Here is a 22,310-nt window from a genome sequence, read left to right as displayed (position 1 = left end):
AGCGGCCCCAAAATGGCTGAAATATATATTTTTGCAGTTAATATTTCTATAAATCTTTAAAATGATTATGTCGCGGCGGTGGGGGTCGGGATGGAGAGCCTTAGAATGCAAGAACTGCTTGAAGCTTGTGTTTTCGACAAAATAATGGCGATTACATTTGTATTCAGTTGTTTTTCCTGATGTTGTTATCAAATTAAAGCTTGATTTCGATTTTAAATTAAAATCAAAGTTGTTTTCCAAAAGACGTCGTTCAGTGCATTAAATGCGAGAAGAAATTTACGTGCAAGTTTTGCAAATGAAGAGCGCATTCCCTGCAGTAGTAACAGGCTTGCGGATCATCAGAACACAAACGACAACATGCATGTTCCCCAATTTTTCAAAACAAATAGAAACTTCCCCCTATAATGATGCGTTGATGATTGGCGGAGCAGTCAGGAGAAGTGACCGTAAAATGAGATCTGCCACCGGTCAGAGAACTCTCTAGGGGCGGATCAAAGCTCAGTGCTCTACAAATAACTGGCGCTAAACAAACTTTGGCTGAAGTATCGTCTTCTGAACTACGATGTAGTATCAGTATTCACGTGCACCCCCCTCCTCCCTTCCTCGGGAACTCGCTAAACATTGTATTTTACACCTTTTCCCATTTTAAAGAATACATGTATATAATTTATCGATTTTAATGTATATGAAAATCTGGTGGATTTACAGAAAATTATTATACAAGCAAAACCCTCGAATTTAACTGGCCTATCAAAATTAATACGAATCGAGATTCAGATTTAAAGAGAGTGTATATCAAAATTGAGAAAATGTGGCTCATAATAACAGTGAATAAGTATCCCTGAAATTATAACAATAGTTATATTTTTTTCAATAATATATACAATATTCATAAATGAATAAATGTTTATGTACAGTTTGAAGGTTTGGAAAGAACACTTTGGTTCGATTTTTTTTTCCATTTATAAACCGATACAGATAGCCATTTCGGACTCTTAATTTAAGACCAAAGGATTCAAGTCGGTGGTTTCTGTTTTCATCTAAATATTTGTAGCAAACAATTCCAAATCTAGCAAAAAAAAATCTGTTACAGTACGTGAAATGCAGTTCCGTATTAACGATATTCAGCTTGCGTGACGCTTTGATTCGAGCTTATGATATTGGATTTTGAGGACATTTGCTCTGTAGTTGGTTAATATATTGCCCCCCTCCCCTCCCTCCCTAAGAATTTAGGATAAGGAGGTATTGTATTGTCAAGTGTTGAACAATGCATTATTTCATGAAAAAGTTCTTGAAAGGCAAATCAACATTTTTTTTTTTTTACTATAGTGCGATTTTTTGAACGATGCACATAATTTACGATGCTTATCAAGGAACAAAATTGGTTTAATATTTTTCTCAACCAAAAAGAGTGCTTTATAATTTATTTTTTCAGATGAATGCGCGTTTTTGTCATATGCATATATACATGCACCCGTCTTGTAGCGTGTTATATCTTTCATTTATAGGTATGATACATTGAGGATATTTAATAATTTGTAGTTGGAGACAGTATATGATAAATTACAGTAATTCACTTCATAAAATTTAATAAATATAGATTATGCCAAGTTCAATATACAATGTATGAACTTCAGTAATTCGACATCCCTTCGCAATCCAGGCAGTATATAATTACATATGTATATAAATGACTTTTTTTTTTAGAAACTCGCATATGTGTCAACGTTGGTAATCTTTTGTGACCTTACATGCTAATTATCATCAGTTGCAGATTTACATAACGTAGGTAAAAACGCATCGTCGGAAAGTGAAAACGCAGACTTTACTGCTAATGGCTAATATAGACAAGGTGAATACTGAAAAATAAATTCGTCTCCATTCATCTGAGTGAAGAATAAATGGATCTGAAAGTATTAGAATAGAAATATTGCAATAATAGGCATGCAGTGTCATTTCCAGAGCGGGGGGGGGGGGGCAAGAGAAAAGAATTGACAAGATACCTGAAAAAAACTTTGAAAAAGCAAAAAAAAAAAAAAAGTCCAAACTGGAGACTGGGGAACATTTTTTTTTTGGGGGGGGGGGGGGGGGAAGGGGGTTATGCTGATACTACGAGCCTGATTTTAAAAAAAGCAGATGTGTAGTGATTCATTACTTTTTATTGAAGCTCAACAAAACAGCACATTTATCATGATTGTATACTGTTATCATTATTATGTTATATAAATGTTACAGGTGCCATTCACTCTGAAGTGCTCCACATGGCCAAGTCATTCCAATCTCATTATCACTTCTTTAATTTACTAAGCAGCATTTCATTTCTTCGACATTCCTGGAAAATTTAAATTCAGTGTTAAAATACACCAATTTTCTTTAAAAATGTTTTCCTGGTAAAGAATTTTAATTTAAGGAAAAACAATAAAATGCAATAAAATGGAAATAAAAATGTTAATCAAGTGACTTTTTTTGTAAACACGCTTTAGCAGACTGGAAACTACTTTGACAATAAATTTTTTACTTCATAAATTGATTTTATGGAAATCTTATTTTAATATTGTCTAAATCTGACATTGGTATTCATGGTTGGAGAATTAGAAGTCTAAATCTGACATTGTTTTTCATGGTTGAGGCATAAGAAATCTAAATTTGACACTGTTACTCATGGCTGGGGCATTAGAAATCAAAATCTAACATTATTTTTTCATGGTTGGGGCTGTTGATTACCGAGACCTACCTCTTTGAAGTCCTTCACCGTCTTGAAGTAGAGTCGCTGTTTTTCTACGAGGTCTAAATATTGATCGTTCAGCTGGTCTCTCTTCATCTTCTCTTCTTGTTTACGTTTTTCAAGCTAAACAGAAACAAAGAAAATACCTACAATAATTATCAGTTTGTATATATAAAGAAAATGAGGAGTGAGAATTTAAAATGAAGAGTTCAGAAAACACTTGTAAGCTTAAGCTTGAGTGATTTATTTTGGAATGTGTGACTCTTCCCTTGTAGACCGACAAACAGGAGAACAGATAAAAAAGCAAAAAGTGATCTCTACAAAGTATCTACCATCTTCAGCTGTTGATATAACAATGATGAAGATCTGGCTAAATTATGTACATGTATTTAAAGATGTTTACATGATATACCAATTAGTAATGAACTTTATAGTGAAATAACTCCAACATGCAAAATCAATAAAAACAAGAGACCCATGTGCCACATCGCTCACCTGAGCACACTGGCTAGGAAAAAAGCACAAATCAGTTCAGTATTATAAAGTTTCAATGGGGGGGGGGGAGGGGGTCATCATTTGAACAAACTTCAATCTACACTACCTGGGGATGCTTCCATTTCAATATGACTAAATATGGCTATTCTGTTCCTGAAAAGATTTTTTCCTATATATTTCTATGTAAAAAATTTGATCCCCCATTGTGGCCCCACCCTTCCCCTGGGGGTTATGATTTGAACAAACTTGAATCTACACTACCTGAAGATGCTTCCATTTCAATATGACAAAACATAGCTTTGCTGTTCTTGAAAAAGATTTTAATTTTTTTTTCCTATATATTCCTATGTAAAACTTTTGATCCCCCATTGTGGCCCAGCCCTACCCCTGGGGTTCATGGTTTGAACAAATTGAATCTACACTACCTGAGAATGCTTCCACTGCAACAAGACTAATCATGGCTTTGCTGTTCTTGAGAAGAACATTTTTCAAGTTTTTTCCCTATATATTCCTATGTAAAAATTTGATCCCCCATTGTGGCCCACCCTAACCCAGGGGATCATGATACGAACAAAGTTGAATCTGCACTAACTGAAAATGCTTCCAAATCAATACGACTCATCATCACTTTGCTGTTCTTGAGAAGAAGTTTTTTCCCAGTACATTCCTATGTCAATTTTGATGTGACCCCACCCTACCCCCAGGGGGTCATGATTTGAACAAACTTGAATCTACACTACCTGAGGATGATTTCACATGAGTTTCATCATTCCTGGCCCAGTAGTTCTTGAGAAGAAGATTTTTAAAAGATGCTATTAATTTTTCACTAATTTGTAATTATCTCCCCTTGGAAGCGGGCATCGCCCTTCATTTGAACAAACTTGAATCCCCTACCCAAGGATACTTTGTGGCAAGTTTGGTTGAAATTAATTGGCCCAGTGGTTCTTGAGAAGAAGTTGAAAATGTGAAAAGTTTACAGACGGACAGACAGATAGACAGCTAGAGAGACGGACGCCGGACAAAATGTGATCAGAAAAGCTCACCTGAGCCTTCGGCTCAGGTGAGTTAATAAAAATCAAGTGTTAATGTTATAGAACTGGATCATAGTTAAAACTTTTGTTTTATAATTGTAAAATTTTGGACATCTGATAAATGAGCCAAATTTTTCCTATATTATATCTTCCAATATGGTTGGTACTTAGTTTAATAACTCAAAACTCTCAACAAACTTTAATATGTGACTGTTTTATAGGATAACTTTAACTTTTTAAACCTCAAAAAAAAAAAAAAAATTATAACCAACAATAGCAACTAAGTCAAGGTTTAAGAAGCAGAATCATTTGAGTATTTCTAACACAACGGACATCTATCTTACCACGGTATTTTTAGCAGAAAAAAAAAAAATAAGCTTACAGTACTACATTCTAAGAATAGATTAGATTCCTTGACCACTGACCTTTGCTTTATTTTGTTTGATCCCCTCCACAATGTTCTCAAACTGCTTCAGGAACTGCTCCCTGGATGCTGGGCTAGCCATGGCTCTAAAACAATAACACAATGATAAATACATCCCGACGTTGTGTCAGCTTTAGTCTTTTTATCTAAAACTTCTGTTCAAAAGTGATTAATCTATACCAGATTAAATATAAAGTCATTTTTTTTACTAATTCAATGATGGTTCTGATGTTGGATTTTATTCATATATTTTAACTAGAATCTCTTTCACTGTTTTAAGACTATAATTAGTGCAATGATTGATAACTGTCATATAACTTTGAGAATGATGTACTTTCTGTCGGAAGTTATCATGGATTGAGTTAAGTATTGGAAAGTCGGTACTTACTGTCAGAAGTTATCATGGATTGAGTTAAGTATTGGAAAGTCGGTACTTACTGTCGGAAGTTATCATGGATTGAGTTAAGTATTGGAAAGTTGGTACTTACTGTCGGAAGTTATCATGGATTGAGTTAAGTAGACTGATCTCCTTGTTCAGGTAGAGTTTAGTGTCATCAAGTGTGTTGTACAGAGTGTAGAACTGCTTTGTTTCTTTGTGGGTGGCAGAAACTAGAAGAGAACAAACATTTGCCATCAGTGTGAGAGGAGACCTTTGTTATCAAATTCAAATATTACTGACAGCTGAGATACTTTATAAGGGAAGTAACTCTCAAATCAATAATGTACCCAAATTTAATATACGGGTATGTACTATGTACACAGGAATGTATATTTCAAATCTTGAGTGCTAGAAAAAATAATAAATGCAGTAACTGTACAAAAAAAATCAATTCCCCTTTTCTTTTGTACTGATACTTTTTGCTAATTTCTTGTAATAAGGGGTAAATTTTGTCAACAACTTATTTGTTGGTGTTTATCCAGCTACATTATAAACACTCAATTTGATTTTCTAAATCTGTGAATTCTGGTACACTCCTGATAACGAAAACACCAAGCATCACATATAAATCGTATACAGCTCCTGTACTGAAAAAGTTCTGCTTGAGTTACCTATCCAGACCATACATTTCAATAAACCACCATTATTCTGCTTGATTATACAGTTCAATGAACTGCCCCTGATACTGACAAAGTTCTGCTTGAGTTACTTCCCTTGACTGATCATACAATTCAATGAACTGCACCTAATACGGAGAAAGTTCTGTTTGAGTTATCTACCTTGATCATACAGCTCAACAAATCGCCGCTGGTATTGACTTAATTCAGCTCTAGATGGCACTTCATCAATCTTTCTCTGGAGAACAGCAATTTCCCGCGTCTTCCTGGCCTTAGATAACAAAGTTTACATGCATCTTAGAAATTTTTCTTGATAAAAATTGATAAGTATACAAGTACACTGTAGCTTAAAACTGTATTTACATTTAAAAGATTACCAGTAGTCTAATAAAAACACTATTACATTTAAGACTGACAACTAATTTTATTTCATAAATTTAAATTAAAATAAGAGCAGCAGACATATTTCATTCTTAAGGATATAAGTCCATTTTTCCTTACCAGGAGCAGCCTAATCTTGTGGAGTTTTTCTCTGTCAGCTTCGTACTGCTTGTCAATCAAACTGGCTCGGGTCTGTCAAAATACAAAAATATGACTGATCTGATTTACCATAAATCATAGTTGCATGTATATCTAAGTAGGCAATTCACAATCTTCCAAGAAATTAAATTCTAAAATTCAAGGAAAATGGACGTTGCAAAGGAAGTATTTTCTTTCTCCTTTTTTTTTTTTTTAATTCAAATTTATAGGCTAATACTGTAAGTAACACATACTGTTTATATAAATTCATCAAACATTGGTGCAAATCAATGTTTAACAATCAATAATTGCTCTATATTCTCTGAAGGCTTATCAAAATATCTAATTCATCACATCATATATCAATTAGAAATTCTCATAACCGCCTCATTTCAGCACTGTTGAAGATGATGTACAGGATGGTTAAAATTAAATCCCAGAGCACACCCTGATACTATAGAGCCTTGGTCTTCCACATACATAGCAGTATCAGTTTCCTTCTTTCAAAGTTTGAACTTTTCAGTACAGTAGAACTTGGTTATATAGAACTCAGTGCTTGGGAAATCTCTGATCAGTTGAACTTCAGTATCTTAAACACTGATATCTCGAAATACCATGGATATGTCGAAGTGATTTGGAAGTCCCAACCCCTTATTCTTTAGGTATTTTACCCTGGATATCTCAAATTCATGGATATTTTGAAGTCTTTTCTTGGTCCCATGGAGTTCGAGATAACAAGGTTTGACTGTATAAGGAATTTCTTATGAATCCCATGGGTGATTTTTCACTATGTTCCTGATATGAATATAAAGAACCACCGTTATAAGGAAGTAAAATTTAAGGTCCTGGTGACTTCTTGATAACAAAGTTTTACTGTACTAAACTACTTCACTAACCTTGTCTTCAGAATCTTCCTCCTCAGTTCCTGCCTTCAGATCCTCAATCTGAGCCTTCAGTCTAGACATCTCTTCTTTACAATGAGCTTTAAAGTCCTGTTCTTGTTTCTTTAAGTTCTCATTCATAGCAACCAATGTCCGTAGAGTTTGTAAAACTCTACAAAAAATTAAAATTTATATTAGTTCATAGCCTTTCTTTAATGAAAAATTTCAGTTCATGTTTTTTTTAGTTTTGACCTAATATGGCATATTGAAATTTATTTTTAAAAAATCCTGTAAAGTAGATATTCATTTTTTTTTTCACGCACCAGGTACATATTGCTGTTTCAACAGCTAGTTACATCTCTATACAGTATAAAAACAAAACTGTATTCTTATCTACTAGATTCTATAACAAAAATCTCCAGTAATGATAAATGTCAGCTGTGTACTTCAGACTATACTCTGTCTTATTTCACAATGCCTGAATAAAGCCAACAATGGCCATACCCTTGATTTTCCTCTGTCTCTATCTCGGTCAGTTTCACCATCTCCTCACCGATTCTCTCACTCCGATTCCTCACCTGAGATAATAATCAAGCCAGAGAAAATGATAAATAAAATCTGATACATACATGTAGACGATGAATAGTTAAAGCAATGACTTACAAATGCTCCATTTTCTCCTATTTGAATTAGATTTTAACTACAGTTGAACTTCAGAATCTTGAACATTACATGTAATATGTGGTACACACATACATGTATGATATGTCAGAGTGACTTGGAAGTCCCAACCATTTTAAATGCATTTTAATCTCAATATCACGAATCCTCAGATACAGTCAAACTTGTCATAGCGGTCACCTTTATCCAGCGGTCACCTGTCCTATGCGGTCATTTTTTTTCCTCCCAATGAATTTTCCTATATAATGTAATTCTATTAAGCGGTCACCTGCGTAACGCGGTCAGCGGTCATCAAATTTCATGTAAAATCGCCGTTTTCCCTCGTATAAAGCGGCCATTTTGTCCGATCACGTGACCAGATCTAAAGTCAGGTGACTCCCAATTTTTGTCGTTAATGTAAATTGGTCGTGTGTAGCGAGATCATGAAAAAAATAATTGGCCTTATTAAAACCATTTAAAATATTGGATAATTTATTTATTCATTTAACAAAGCTAAACAAGGGTGCTAGTGGCCGAAAAGGTTATTGGGAAAACGGACTTATGAGAATCTTAATCTTACTGAATTGGAATCTGGTTTAAAAAAAATTCTGAATGATACACAAGGCATCCTTATATTTATCTATTAATGGCTACAATAATTTCCTAATTATTAGTTCACCTTTGGCATGTCCAACTCCGATGGGTGTAATTGTGTAAACGCATGACAGGCCGTTTTTAACACATAGGAAACGTATTATTTGTAGAAACCCGAATTAACTGTTTTATTTACTCAATGTGTCCTGATTATCTCTTGATTTTCAACTAGGTAAGACGACAGTTAGGATTAGTCACGCTTCATTGGTCACAACACCTGTGAATTTGATATCAATTTGTATTGTGCACTGCTTTGATAAACTGAGAACATTATGACTTGTCTGTTTATTACGCTACTATTTACATAAAATTATCAGGACTAACTAAACTTGTTTTTTTAGAGGCAGTTTAGATAAAAAATATATTATACATGTATTTTATTCATGGCACAACATGATAATGTAACCTTATAATAAAAGAAAGTTTTGTGGTTGTTTGGAGGGAGGATAATGGCAGTGCCCTATTAGACTCAATATATTTTTTGTTGGAGTCATCAAATTTATCTTGAACTTAATCTTGAGACTTTTTAAATTAAAAATAAATCTGAGACCATCGATGTCCAAAGCACATCTTTCTTTTATATTCTATAATGTAGTGTTTCAAAACACAGAACTTACATAAATTGGAAAAGGTTTTTTCTTGAAAAAAGATGCACCTCTTTTCAAAGGTCACCTCTCTATAAAGGTCACTTTTAATGGTTCCCGCAGGTGACTGCTTAATACAGGTTTGACTGTATCTCAAAATTAATTTTTCTTGGTCCCTATCAATTTCTGGATAACAAGGTTTGACAGTAATTATAACCCCTGCTTAAGGTTTGACATTAATTATGAACCTTGACTAAGGTTTGACTGTAATTTATGAATCCTGCCTAAGTTTGACTGTAATAATGAACCCTGCCTGAAGTTTGACTGTAATTATGAACCTGCCTAAGGTTTGACTGTAATTATGAACCCTGCCTAAGGTTTGACTGTAATAATGAACCCTGCAATTATGAACCCTGCCTTAGGTTTGACTGTAATTATGAACCTGCCTAGGGTTTGACTATAATTATGAACCTGCCTAAGGTTTGACTGTTATTATGAACCCTGCCTAAGGTTTGACTGTTTTTATGAACCCTGCCTTAAGTTTGAATGTAATTATGAACCTGCTTAAGATTTGACTGTAATTATGAACCCTGCACAAGGTTTGACTGTAAGATGAACCCTGCCTGAGGTTTACTGTAATTATGAACCTGCCTTAAGGTTTATTATAATTATGAACTCTGCCTACCTGTTTGAGCTTTTCTTGAGTTTCGAGGTAGACCTTATGAAGCTCATCATGCTTGGCTTTAACCTTAAACCAAAAAAGAAGTATGATGAAGAATTAAAAAACAACATCAAGCTTTAACTTCAACATGAACTCCTGACAAAATGGACATTATTGACGAAATACATGTAATGACATCTTGAATTTTCACTTTGATAACTATTATTACTGTCTGTGTGAAAATCTGTTCCATCATTTGCATTGAAAACATTAGAGTTTGTCTGTTTTATGAACAAGTATGGTATAATAAAAGTTTGTCTGTCTATAGTATCTGTTTACCTGTTGTAGTTTGTCCGTATTTTGTTGTATCTGTTTATTCAGGGCAGCTGTCATTCTCTTGTGCTGCTGGGTTCCACCAACTCTTTCAGATTTTTCTATTTGTTCTATCTCAGATTTCTGTCGGGGGAAAAAGCAATTGTTATTTTTTTTTTAATTTACAAGTGTAAATGAGAATACACATGTATTAACTACTGAGTATTTTACTTTAGTTGGACATTTTAACCCCTCATGCCCATCCACAAAAAAAAATGAACAATTTCAACCTTGTTGAATAAATTATATGTGATCCTCCAAATTTCTGACTTGTAAGGAAGGGGGAAATTGTTGGGATAATACAAGTAACAAAGATCTTTTTTGATATTAGAATAGCTTTTGTAAAAAATTATAGATCTTTTTCTTTGACATTTGATGCTATAAAAATCACTGGAAAATTAAATACTAACACCAGGCTCTTGGGCCTCAATGCTTACTTGTCTCTCCTTGGACCCACTGTATTTGAACAAAAGAATTTTAAGAAAAGTTTTGATTAATTTCCCTTTCAAATTTTTATCCCCTGCTGTGGTCCTACACATGCCCAGGGGACAATGACTTGACCAAACCTGTCCTAAGCCACATGAGGATGGTTGTACATCAGTATCATTAACTGCCAATTTGCTGTTTATCTGAATATTTTAAGACCCCTACTGTGGCCAACATTATCCCTAGGGACAATATTTAGACCAAACTTGAATCTTCGCTACATAGTGGGTGGGGCGATTGTTATAAATCAATATGATTATTTGTTGCCCAGCTGTCCTTGAAAAGATTTTTAAATATTTTTGAAATATATTACTATATAAATTTTTGTCTCCCTACTGTGGTCACTCCCTTACATTATCAACCCATAATCTGATGAAATACTCTACATGGGTATCCTTGCATATCAATACGCCTATCTGTAGCCCTGCTATTCTTGACTCTATATTAGGTCCAATAGTAGCCCTCATGGGCCATAATTTGAATTCACTAAATGGGAATGTTTTATGTGATTAATTGTAGCCGTTCTTTTCTTGAATAGAAGACTTTTTTAAAATTTTTCTTAAATATTTGATGTCAATCTTTGAGCCCTGTTGTAGCCCCAGAATCCTGAAGCAGTCTTAGACATACACTGAAAGAGCATTTGAGACTTTTAATTGGAATAAAAAACATCTGTGTAACTTTCTACCCGCTGATTGAACAGAAATTGTGAATCCATGGAATTATGACCCTGCAGAAAAAAATATGTTTACAGTAACCTTACTCCCATTTACTATTCCTTAATTTTCTCCCTTGAAAAGAGAGTAAGCCCTTTATTTGAACAAAGAACAAGGTTCACTTAAGGCTTTTTTTGGCCCTGTGAATTTCTGAAAATCTGAAACTACTTAGTTTTAGTTGACAATGCATAACATTTCATTTAGACACTTGGCGATTGCGAATCTACCAAAAATGACGTCATTTTCTGGCTAGTCAATGCATTATGACGTCATGAAATGCGTCATTTTCCTCATATCCTGAACAATTCTACAAAAACAGCCAATTTTTAAAGCTATTTTTCGATATTTAATATAGAGCGCAATCTCTGATCTAAAATATGCAATTATTTACTGAAAGAACCGTTTCTGATTATTACAAAACATGTTTTATTTTTTAGATCAGAGGGTGCGCTCATATTATTTTTCTTCTATGAAAGTACTTAAATATACCTGTTTTCCTTTAAATTCAAGAACACTGCAATTCCATAAAAGCTTGTTTTCCAAGACCTGGACTTTAAGGAGAAAAATTTTAATAGGAAATGATAGCACTAAGTCTCTACTTTATCTTGATGTTTAAAATGGAACATAAGGTGTTAGACAATAAATTGGTATATCTACAGGGCCATTTTATGCATAAAGTGAACCTAGCTCTTTCTCCTTTTTCCAAGCATTCTTTCTGCCAAGTTTGGTTATAATTTAATTTGTAGTTCTTTGAGAAGAAGTTGAAAAGGTGAAAAGTTAAAAAACAAACCATGCGCAAACATTGAGAAAAGCTCACTTGAACCCTTGGGTCAGGTGAGCTAAAATCAAATGACTGAGTGTTGAAAAAAAGCTCTAAAAAATGAAACTAAAAACTAAGTTTCAACTTACTTTTCCTTCGTAATGGGAGGCAATTTGTTGGATCTCTTCTGACTGCATGCCTACTATAGATCCCACGGCACTCGCTGTTAATTTATCCTGCATGCATGTAATAGCTCAACAATAACTTACAATGTTAATTATCTAAATCATATACAAAAACAACCAAAAAAAAACAACATAACTAGGATACTACAAACATTGTATGCAAGTACTTTGTAAAAAGCAAAAATAACATAAAGCAATACAAAACTGAAGAATCCATGCTGGCAAATAAAAACTTCAGCAAACAAAAAAGTAAAAATGCAGTGATGTGCAAATCTGTTGGAAACTTTCAAATTCTAACAATTTTTTTTTTTTTAAATGATTTCATCCAATCCATCTAAACCATTCCATCTACTATTTCATGCAACTTAAGGTAACCTCCACTGATAGTCAATTCATTAAGGCACAAAAGACAAAAAGAACTTAACTCGAAATACTCATTTGAAGAAAAAAATGAACACTGCAAACCAGCTAGTGTAAAAAAGGTGAACATAATGGAGTTATTTTTTTTTTTCTAAAATACACATAACGAAGATTTACAATTATACTCAATATTACCTGTCTTTTTCCTCTCTTTATTAAAATATTGCAAAGATTAGTTAATCAAAACAGTTTTCTAAGATTTTGAAAACTGAAATTAAGCTTTTCTGAATGTGAAAAAATTGTCTCTTCAGTCTTTACAGAAATTTTGGCGAAATGAACCCTGCTTCATACACACTCTTACAACCATATTTCAAAATCTGCATCAAATACATTAACATTGAGATAAAAAACACTCAGTCCATGCAGAGATGGATATACTTCACAATAATGTAACTCACCTCCTGAAAGCCAGACATTCCTGACATCAGCTTCTGTATTTTCTTCTGCAATGGAAGTAAGCAAGATTTATCTTTAGATAAATACATCTGTGCACAAATTCTGATTCATTAGCAAATGCCAAAAACAGTTCCTGAATGTAGGAATCTCATTGTACATCATTTTTCTCATTTAATCACTGTAAATTGTTATACTTTTTATAAACTTTAAATCAAATATTATCCATGAAGTACTTCTACAATATGTACAGTTAATAGGGCTGCACGATAATATTGATTTTCTGGTGTATTGCGGTTCATTGACAAAAAATGTTGTATTGCAATACATATTTTCAGTACCAATATACTGGAAAAAATGCTTGGGCTTGGGATTTCTAAAGTAAAATATAAAATTTTAAGACGTCAGAAACGTTTTCAATCATGCCAAACAGTAAAGATTGCTATGGTATGGTTGCATTTCAGTACAAAACTGTATTTAAATCAACATGAGCTTTCTGGCTACAATGTATTTATGATAGATATATACATTCCACTTATAAATGGATCGAGGTTAATGAAATAAGAAAAGATCATCTTAACTGTTACTGAATACTGCAACATATGTCGCAATGCAGTTAAAAATATTGCAATACGCAATTCCCAGTCGATACCCAGCCCTAACCATCAAGTCTCAGGAGTCCAGATGCTTCACCTTCCACATAAAATTTGTGCGGAACAGAATTTACATTTATGATTTACTGATTGTGAAAAGTCCATATCAGTAATTCAGACATTTCTTTAATCAAGACAATTGGATTGGGAACACAAACATCCAGATAAAACTGTATAATATAGTAAATAATCTGACCTCTTCTTCAGCCTGGAGTTCCTCTGGGGTCATTTCCTTTTGACCTCCAAGACTACTGGCTGCTGCTTTCTTTTTAGCACTCTTGTCAGCATCCTGAAATATTTAGTATTAAATGTACGGGTGAAACACAATATATAGGGCGCATTGAAAATACCACATTGCTATACATGATTTTTAAAAATATTATTTTCTTTTCATGCAATTTATCACAATTTATTCATAGGAATACTTATGAAGGACTTGTGTGCAAAATTTTGTTGATCTAGCTTTAACAGATTTTAAGTAAATGCAAAAAATGTACCCCAAAAATGTCATTTTTTGAGCGTTATGCTGTTGCACTTAGAAATTACAGCATTTTTCAAATCAAATAATTGTTAAATATCATATATTATCATGCAATTGATAATTATCAGAATTTAGAGATTTTTTTAAAAATTATTTTGGTGCTTGAATTTTCAGGATCAAATCATAACTTTTGAAGATATGAAAGAAAATGTAATAGGGGTGCAATGTTCTACATTTTTTCATTTAATTTTACCCCTCTCATTATGCCAAATAAAAATAATGTCCATGTCATTTGTTTTTTGATATTTCTGTCTAAAATCATAGTATTAATGTTCTGTTACTTACAGAAAAAAATTGGGTCGTGTAACTCATGTAATTTAATTTCATCAATGTTTTAATGTGAAAAATTAAGATTTTACAAAAAACCTGTAGTGTCCGTAACCACTAAAATTCTGTGAAATTGGAAGGCTCTATAAATATCTTTATTAATTTTCTAGATAGGCATTTCATATAGATGCTGAGATGTGCTGTAATTTTCCTGATCATCACCACTGTTTCTCTGGTATCATCACAAATGTGGTTACGGACACTACAAAATCATGTAGTGTCCGTAACCTGTATTTGAGTCAGTTTGAAACAGCCTATGTTAAAACACTAATGCTAGTATATTGACAAAGGTCAGAGGTTTGTTTTACAAGTTAATCAATGTACTTTATTCTTCTCCCTCATTTTGATATTTGCAACGAATTTGGGAAACCCAGATTGCATCATTTCCATATGCAGCATCATTGGTGTTACACCATGATATTGGCAGATGCTATTGACATCCTAGGAATTAAGACAGATACATGTAGCATGCCATTATTTTTTTTCAATGTTGGAAGTCAACTGGTATTACATTTAACAAAATCTTGTTGGAATTCCTCTATTTAAGATAAGTTTCGATCATCCTAATTTAAATAACTTGTTGAGTGTGTAGTGTCTGTAACTTGAAAAATTAAATCTTTATATTTTTTCCCAAAAAATTTACAGATAATTTTTTGAAGCAGTGTATTATTAAATTTAGAGATAAAAAGGTGTTTATTAGCAGGAATTCTTTTAGATCAAGTGGGTTTTTTCTTTACTGCAAGTACTAAAATAATGACTGGACACCCACAATGACATAGAATATGTGGAAAAATTATTATGAGTCACATAACCCGTACTTCTAGTGATATATTGCTTCAATTGTCTAATTGCTGATTAGAAAATATCTTACAATGTACGTGTTTAATGCAAGTAAATTTGCATTCAAAATGTTTAACAGTGGGGAGGTAATTTGGTTACGGACACTACAAAATATTGCAAAAAAAGAAAACAACTAAAATTACACCAAGTTCAGATTAAGTATTGTATATTTAACTGTTTGAAGAAAAACAGAATGCTTCACAGAATAAAATAAAAATACATTAAAGAAATAAGTGAGCTACATTCTTTAAGATTTGACTTTTCTACTTGCACATGATACCTGTATAAAGTTACAAGCGTATAAATTAAAATAGACAAAGTATATTGGTTATGGTATGCTTTTATCAGATGGAGTTGAGACCTGAAGAATAAAAAAATCAGGAGAAACTGAAACGAAAAAAAAATGAAAAAGAAGATGGCAAAAGACTATGAAAAAGTTCATTTTTGCCAGACAGTCTCGTGTAGTGTCCTTAACCCTTAAATTTGGTTGATTGACTTCGTTGACCAGTGTATCTACATTCTAAATAGTTTTCATAAAACGTTAGTGAGTTAGAGAACTTTTGTTCTGCACTTTAATTATATAGTTGTGTGAAAACAGGAAGTTTCAGAATTTTCTAAATTGAATATTTCTTTCCTATTAGCATTAGTTCTGCAAGTAAATTGTTTTTACTTGAAATAATATCTAATTTTCATGTACTTTGTATTTAATAAATCATTTAAATCTGATTTCTAATAGTTCAGAAGTTTATAAAATGTATTTTTTTCCACAGCCCAAAGCCAATCTTAAAAATTTGGATTTTGTAGTGTCTGTAACTAAATAAATTAAGCTATCAAATTATTTTACAAAAATTTATGAAAATGAAATTTCCTATTTTAATGGAAGTATTTTTGTTTCAACAAAGACATCAAAAATGTTATTCATAAATATTTTTTTCTTTATTTAAATTGGAAGTAAAGAGTTCAGATAAATTGAAATACTACCATTTATAAAACAAAAATGTACGATGTAAGAAATGTGTTCATTTTAAAGTTTTACCACCTTTTCTAGTCCAACTTTTGTCCATATTATGTATTTTTATATGTTGCTTGTTTGTGAGCAGTTGGAAAAATTAAGTTTATAAACAGTTTTCAATATTTATTTCAAAGAAAACAACACTTGTAGTGTCCGTAACCTGTGAAAATGAGGTTATTATCAGCGTGTAAAAAATAAAGTTCTAATATGAATTTCGCAAAACCGTTTATGTTTTAGATCCTTTAGAGACTCTACTCTTCAGAAAAAATATTTTTTGGGCAAAATAAAGACGTTAATTTTTTACCCCCATGTGCAACATTACTATTCCCTTTATTGTGTTTCACCCGAACACTTCCCTGAAATGTTTATGCCTTAAATGCCTGCCCATTTTTCTTCAGTCTCCCTACATGTACTCCCCTCACTTCCCCCCTCTTCTTTGTATGCTTGCATTCCCCCTCTAAGTTTATTTAATATCCCCTTCTCTTCCAGTCCAACCCACTCTCAACCCTTTCTGACCATCCCTTTGTCCCTTCACTATCTATCAACCCTCTAAACTGATACATGTATTCTAGTGGTTAGAATTTTGCAACATTATTCAAACAAATGCAGAATTATTTTACAACATAGATAACTATTTTACAGTGTTGTATATATCACATATAGTGAATTCTTTCACAGTATAATTAAGAACCACAATTTTCTGATTAAATAAATCAAACAAGACGATCTTGAAACTAAATATTTTGCATTAGCAGCACCAAAGATTGTAAACAAATATTAGCTGTACCTGTTCAGTAGTGTCAGACTTGCTCAAACCATACCTCCTGGAATACAAATTAAATCGAGTACTACAAAATGTTTTCCAAAAACGATATCAAAATAATATTTTCTACAATATCAACACTTCTATAGAAATTTGATTTATAAACAATTATCTTTATCCCTTTTCCCTATTAATGTTAAATATTTATTTTTATGTTAATCGAGGGTTGATCCAAAAGTTTGTGGAATTTCTTGACATTTTCTTTACTTTTTAATGGAAGTGGTTGAAAATTACAGGTGAAAATATAGAGGCTTGTTGAAATTCATAATAGTAACACTTTGGCAGTTGCCATAGAAACAGATGGTTGAAAATGCGGGAGAGACATTTTTTTGTTATCATTTCAATTCTTCAAATTCACTGTGGAAAAAAATGCGCTAAGTTTCATATAAAATGAAAATATCAAAATTACCATTGCTTGAACTTTTATAAACCTTTGTGTAAAAATTTAATTGATTTTACTAGATATTTAGTTTTTTATTGATGCTTTGTTGATCATGATGACATCGTTAGACAATGTCGAAATTCGGTCATTTAATAAGTTTTGTGAAAATCTCAGATACACTCTGACTAAGATGCATATATCAATGATACAGGCAGAACAAAAGTACAGTAAGCAATGGTTTTCAGTGGCGAAAGAAATTTAAGGAAAATAGAACTTTGGATGATGAAAGGTCCAGCAGCCTAGTGCAAAGTCGTTCTTTCCTCGTAGACAAATTGACAGCGTTTATGGACATGGACTGCCGATGCACTTTGCTTGATATTGCTACTGAAATATAAGAATCATATGGAAGACGGAGCGTGTTTTGAAAAATTATTGTTACATGAAGAAAGCAGGTGCAAGATAGGTATCCAGGCTTTCCTCGAAGGCAGAAGTGGAGAGAAGAATGCAGTTTTCTGTAGAATTTCTAAGTCTATTTGAATGAGAGAGTGAGATGCTCCTAGAACATGACGTGACTTACCTAATTTGACGTTACGTCAAAGTCTCCCCCGCATTTTACAAATGCCTAAGTTTAGAAAGCTCATGTGACCTTAATGGTAATTGGAATGTGGTGAAAGTTTCCAGTATTGTTGCATAATGGCTCTATTTTATAGATATGTCTTTTGTTTGCTTTAATCACATCACAATAAAATTTTAGAAATTTTGGATCAATCCTCATAATTTTTTTTCGTTTTACTAAACACTTGATGTTTCATGAAATTACATGAATCATTTTATTACTTTTTTTTGGTTTTTATTTATTTTTTTTTTTACACCTAGGTTAGTTGACTGATAGAGGTCTCATAATGGTGAAAATATTAGATCAGCATTTTCGATAGTATAATGTATATGGACATCACTGTATCAGACCTGCCATATTCCAGCAGTGTGGAATGAACACGAGTCTCCTCATCCTTTAGTTGATCCACATTTTGTCTTTTGTATCTTCTCTGGGGCTTGTAAACATCCTGTATAAATGTAAATCTGTATATTTTTTCAGTAGCTATGCAAAGTAAAGCTGAAATAATTTTCATAGAAATAGACTTTAGGGCTGTCACAGTTCCAAATTTTTTTGGGTTGGGTGTGTTCTGTAAATTTTTGGTTTCGTTTCGTTTTTGGGTTCTGTTTCATTCCTGAATTTAAGGTTTAAATTTTAAACCTTAAATTCAGGAATGAAACTTGAAAAATCTTTATTTATTAATTAAATTCACCATGAAAATAAGTCTTAACAGGTATTTTCCACTACCAAACGTAGGGCCGAATTAGGCCCCATACCCTTCGATGTTTAGGAATACTAGGCTGACTATTGCTCTTTTTGATAATTATCTTATCCTTTCATTACAAGCATTTTGTTATGGAATGAAGTAGATTTATTTATCACAGTTATCATCATCATTCTTTAGATTTCGACATCATTTGATTCAAATATATAAACCAGATGTCCAGACCTGAACCAAAATTCAAAAAATGGAACCGAAACTAAACCAAACAACTTGGACCGTGGTTTTTGGTTATTTTGGGGAAATGTGACAACCCAAGAAATAGTTTGCACATGATATAATATAAAATTTTTCCAATAAAATGGAAGTTCTAATCCATTGAAAAGATTTAAGGATCCAAAATTTACTTATTTATCAGTAATCCAATGCTTCATTTCAAATGATCTCCCTCTTAACTTGGGGGGGGGGGGGATAAAACAAACCTTGACATTAGACAGGGAGGTCGTAGACTTTTCTTTCAGTTCTTCAAATACAACATCCTGTAATATAAAGCTTGTGTAAGTTATCCAGATTTAATTTGTCATTTTCAAATTATTTAAGTCATAAATTATATAAACTTTGACTTCCTGAATTCATCAAAGCATATGTACTTATTATTTAACTTGTAGTCAAAGAGTGCTAGCCATATCAAAAATTGAATATGAATAAGCTGCATTAGAATAAATTTGAATACTTTTTTAAATTTTGACTCTTACTTGTAAAGCACCAATTTAAAAAAAAATAAGCAAACTGTAAGAATAGAAAGTCAAACCTCTGGTGTCTTGTGTGTTTTACTGAATTGAGATATTGAGAAAGCACGGATAAAATCTCCCATCTCTTCCCTGGTTTCAATGGCCTTCTTCACCAACCACTAAAGCACAAAAAAAGCATTATAGAATTATTATGCTTTAATGTATAATTTAATGTACTGGAAAAGTTATTTTATTATGCTAAATAAATTTATTTCAATCATATTAAACATATTTTATCTTGAACCACATATATATTCACGTACTTTGTGAAAAATATGTTTTTGGTATATACATGTATGCAGGAATTCAATTCACGAAATTCATGTAATTTTACAAATTAAAGTTAGAATGCTGTAGAAAGAATTAAATCACAAGAATATTGTCTTCATAGCATTAACCTGTTATATACAGTGAAATTACTAATATTCGTGGGGGGGGGGGGGGGGGTTATAATTTTCATTGTTTCCAGGTATGAAGAGACCCATGAATTCATGTCCACAACTAAATATAAAATTACATATACACAACTACTAAACAGTTCTTTATCCTTGAAATCAAATCCACATGAATCAATATTTTTTCCTGAAACCATGAAAATTTGACCCCACAAAAAATACGTGATTTTATATTATTATTCAGTCACCTGAACTACGGGGTAGATATGAATGAAATCTAAGCCCTGGATCTGATGTGGTTCAATTCTGTGTGGACATTTCATCTTAGGAAGGACAGCCACAATTCTCTCTGTTAAGGCACTGTTCAAAATAAATACAATGTATTAAACATAAAGATAAATAATGCTAAACTAAGTTAAATTATTGAACTATATTAAGAAATTATAGACACTTGTATACTTATATAATCATATTATATATACAATTGAACTTCGGTATCTCGAACAATGATATCTCGAATACCATGGATATTTTGAAGTGATTTGGAAGTCCTAACCCCTTATTCTTTAAGTATATTACCCACGATATCTCAAATCCTCGGATATCTTGAAGTTTTTTTTGGTCCCAGAGAGTTCAAGATAATGAGGTTTGAATGTATCATAAAATACAGTGAAAAATTATAAATTGTAGCCATAACTATAAGATTTACACTGTATGAAGACTGTTTGGGTGAAAATAATTGAGACAGTAAGTCAAAAGTGAGACTAGGCAGATCTATACTCACATCTTCTGTCCAATTGTTGAATTTTCTTGAAACAAAAGATCGACATCAATGTCTATATTACAGGTAGTGATACACCATGTCATTCCTCCAACCACCTGATAATTAATGGATACTCATTTAAACAAAAATTAGCAAAGGCATTCTGACAGGAAGCTCATTAATAGTGATGAGCACGAGAACTTCAAAGGAATACTTCAGCGTAATTACCATGTGTAGTGTGAATCCACCCTCATGATTTACTAGCATTGGTATGTTACTAAATAAAATGTTCATTAAAACTATTTTATTCTATGGACCAGTTTGATGACAAAATTCATTCTGTGTTAATTTTTACAATGTAGCAAAGTAACCAGGGGAAGATAACTCTGATCTAGAGTGCAGAGAGTACAGCATGGCAACAAGGTGGATACATTTTTAAGCTAAAAAATAGTACATAAATTTAAAATGTGTTAAAGTCTACTTGTTTAAAGGAAATATTTCTTTTTTGGTCAGAAGGCACGATAGTCAAAAAATTTCAACTATGTTGAGGGCTTATCCCAAGACTCTGTTTAATTCATCTAACCCAGTATACACTACAAGAATAAATTCGGCATCATACTTTATCAAATGGAGAGAGACCCTTTATCCTGGCCCTGAAATATCCGGCAGCCAACAACAGGTCGATAGTTTGTCCCAACTTAACATTTTGCTCTTCATCCTCCCTCACATCAAACTGCAAACATTTGATTCAGAAATTAGTGAATGAATGGACAACTATCATACAACAGTTTAAAAATTAATAGACCGTTTCACGGTAACTGCGGCACTGCTCTTTTGCAGGGCAAAATGATATAGTTTGGTGGAATATGACGTAAAAGTAATTGTTTAATATACGTCATTTAATTATCTCTCCAAAGAAAACTTCGCCAAACGTTATTATTTTGCCCTGCAAAAGAGTAATACCGCAGTTACCGTGAAGGGGCTAATAGGGTGGAAATTCATTTTTAAAAATTGTACTGGAAATCATGAAAGGTATGATGATTTATTCTGACTTCAATACATTATACGCAGAATTAATCTGCAATGAATAACATTTCCCATGTTTTAATACTGAACTACTATTACTATATCCATAATGATAGATCATTGAAACTGTTGATAGATCATGTCTATGCTATTTTGTGCAACCGTTCATTTCATGTTTGTAAATAAATGCATTTATTATGAGCATCAACATTGATTTTTGATACCTCTATTTCATTGCCGTCTGCATCGTATTGTGTGGCCAATTTAGATGATCCTGCACGAGCTCTGGTCGCAAACACACTCCCCTTCAGCGCCATTTTGAAAGTCACATGATCTGTCACTTTATAAATAGATGAACCGGAAGAGTTCCCCACGATCTTCTTTTGACAGTCATGGCGGGAGAAAAATACTGAATGTTGATT

At 32.7% G+C, this 22,310-nt stretch overlaps 1 protein-coding gene across 4 annotated transcripts; it reads right to left on the bottom strand.

Moving 5' to 3' along the window:
- Window positions 1–2,143: 2,143 nt before the first annotated feature.
- Window positions 2,144–22,216, bottom strand: LOC133194153 (coiled-coil domain-containing protein 93-like). 4 transcript variants are annotated; one of them, XM_061330141.1, is made up of 22 exons: window positions 22,113–22,216; window positions 21,482–21,595; window positions 20,884–20,978; window positions 20,348–20,459; window positions 19,725–19,823; window positions 19,396–19,452; window positions 18,564–18,661; window positions 17,180–17,216; window positions 13,869–13,961; window positions 13,025–13,069; window positions 12,762–12,776; window positions 12,171–12,257; window positions 10,030–10,146; window positions 9,715–9,777; window positions 7,636–7,709; window positions 7,147–7,303; window positions 6,233–6,304; window positions 5,894–6,002; window positions 5,164–5,284; window positions 4,677–4,761; window positions 2,735–2,848; window positions 2,144–2,332 (listed from the first exon to the last, which is right to left on the bottom strand). In XM_061330141.1, the coding sequence occupies exons 1-22, from the start codon at window positions 22,203–22,205 to the stop codon at window positions 2,288–2,290; spliced, it is 1,902 nt and encodes a 633-aa protein (XP_061186125.1). In that variant the 5' UTR covers window positions 22,206–22,216; the 3' UTR covers window positions 2,144–2,287. The 4 variants fall into 4 exon arrangements, with proteins under 4 accessions (XP_061186125.1, XP_061186127.1, XP_061186126.1 ...); XM_061330143.1 differs by lacking the exon at window positions 12,171–12,257; XM_061330142.1 differs by lacking the exon at window positions 12,762–12,776.
- Between the last annotated feature and the right edge of the window lie 94 nt (window positions 22,217–22,310).

The sequence above is a fragment of the Saccostrea echinata genome, unplaced genomic scaffold (assembly GCF_033153115.1).
Source record: "Saccostrea echinata isolate AGI-Se365-2 ecotype Australia unplaced genomic scaffold, CSIRO_AGI_Sech_v1 ptg000028l, whole genome shotgun sequence".
Lineage (NCBI taxonomy): Eukaryota > Metazoa > Mollusca > Bivalvia > Ostreida > Ostreidae > Saccostrea > Saccostrea echinata.
Note: the sequence above shows the minus strand (reverse complement) of the source record. Positions and strands in the feature narration are given on the sequence as shown.

Coding starts and splice junctions, on each gene's coding strand:
- LOC133194153 (XM_061330141.1), bottom strand. CDS start 22,205: ATGGCGCTGAAGGGGAGTGTGTTTGCGACCAGAGCTCGTGCAGGATCA. Junction 19,453..19,724: donor AAACACACAAGACACCAGAG/GTTTGACTTTCT, acceptor TTTATATTACAG/GATGTTGTATTTGAAGAACT. Junction 7,710..9,714: donor CTCAAGAAAAGCTCAAACAG/GTAGGCAGAGTT, acceptor TTATTATCTCAG/GTGAGGAATCGGAGTGAGAG.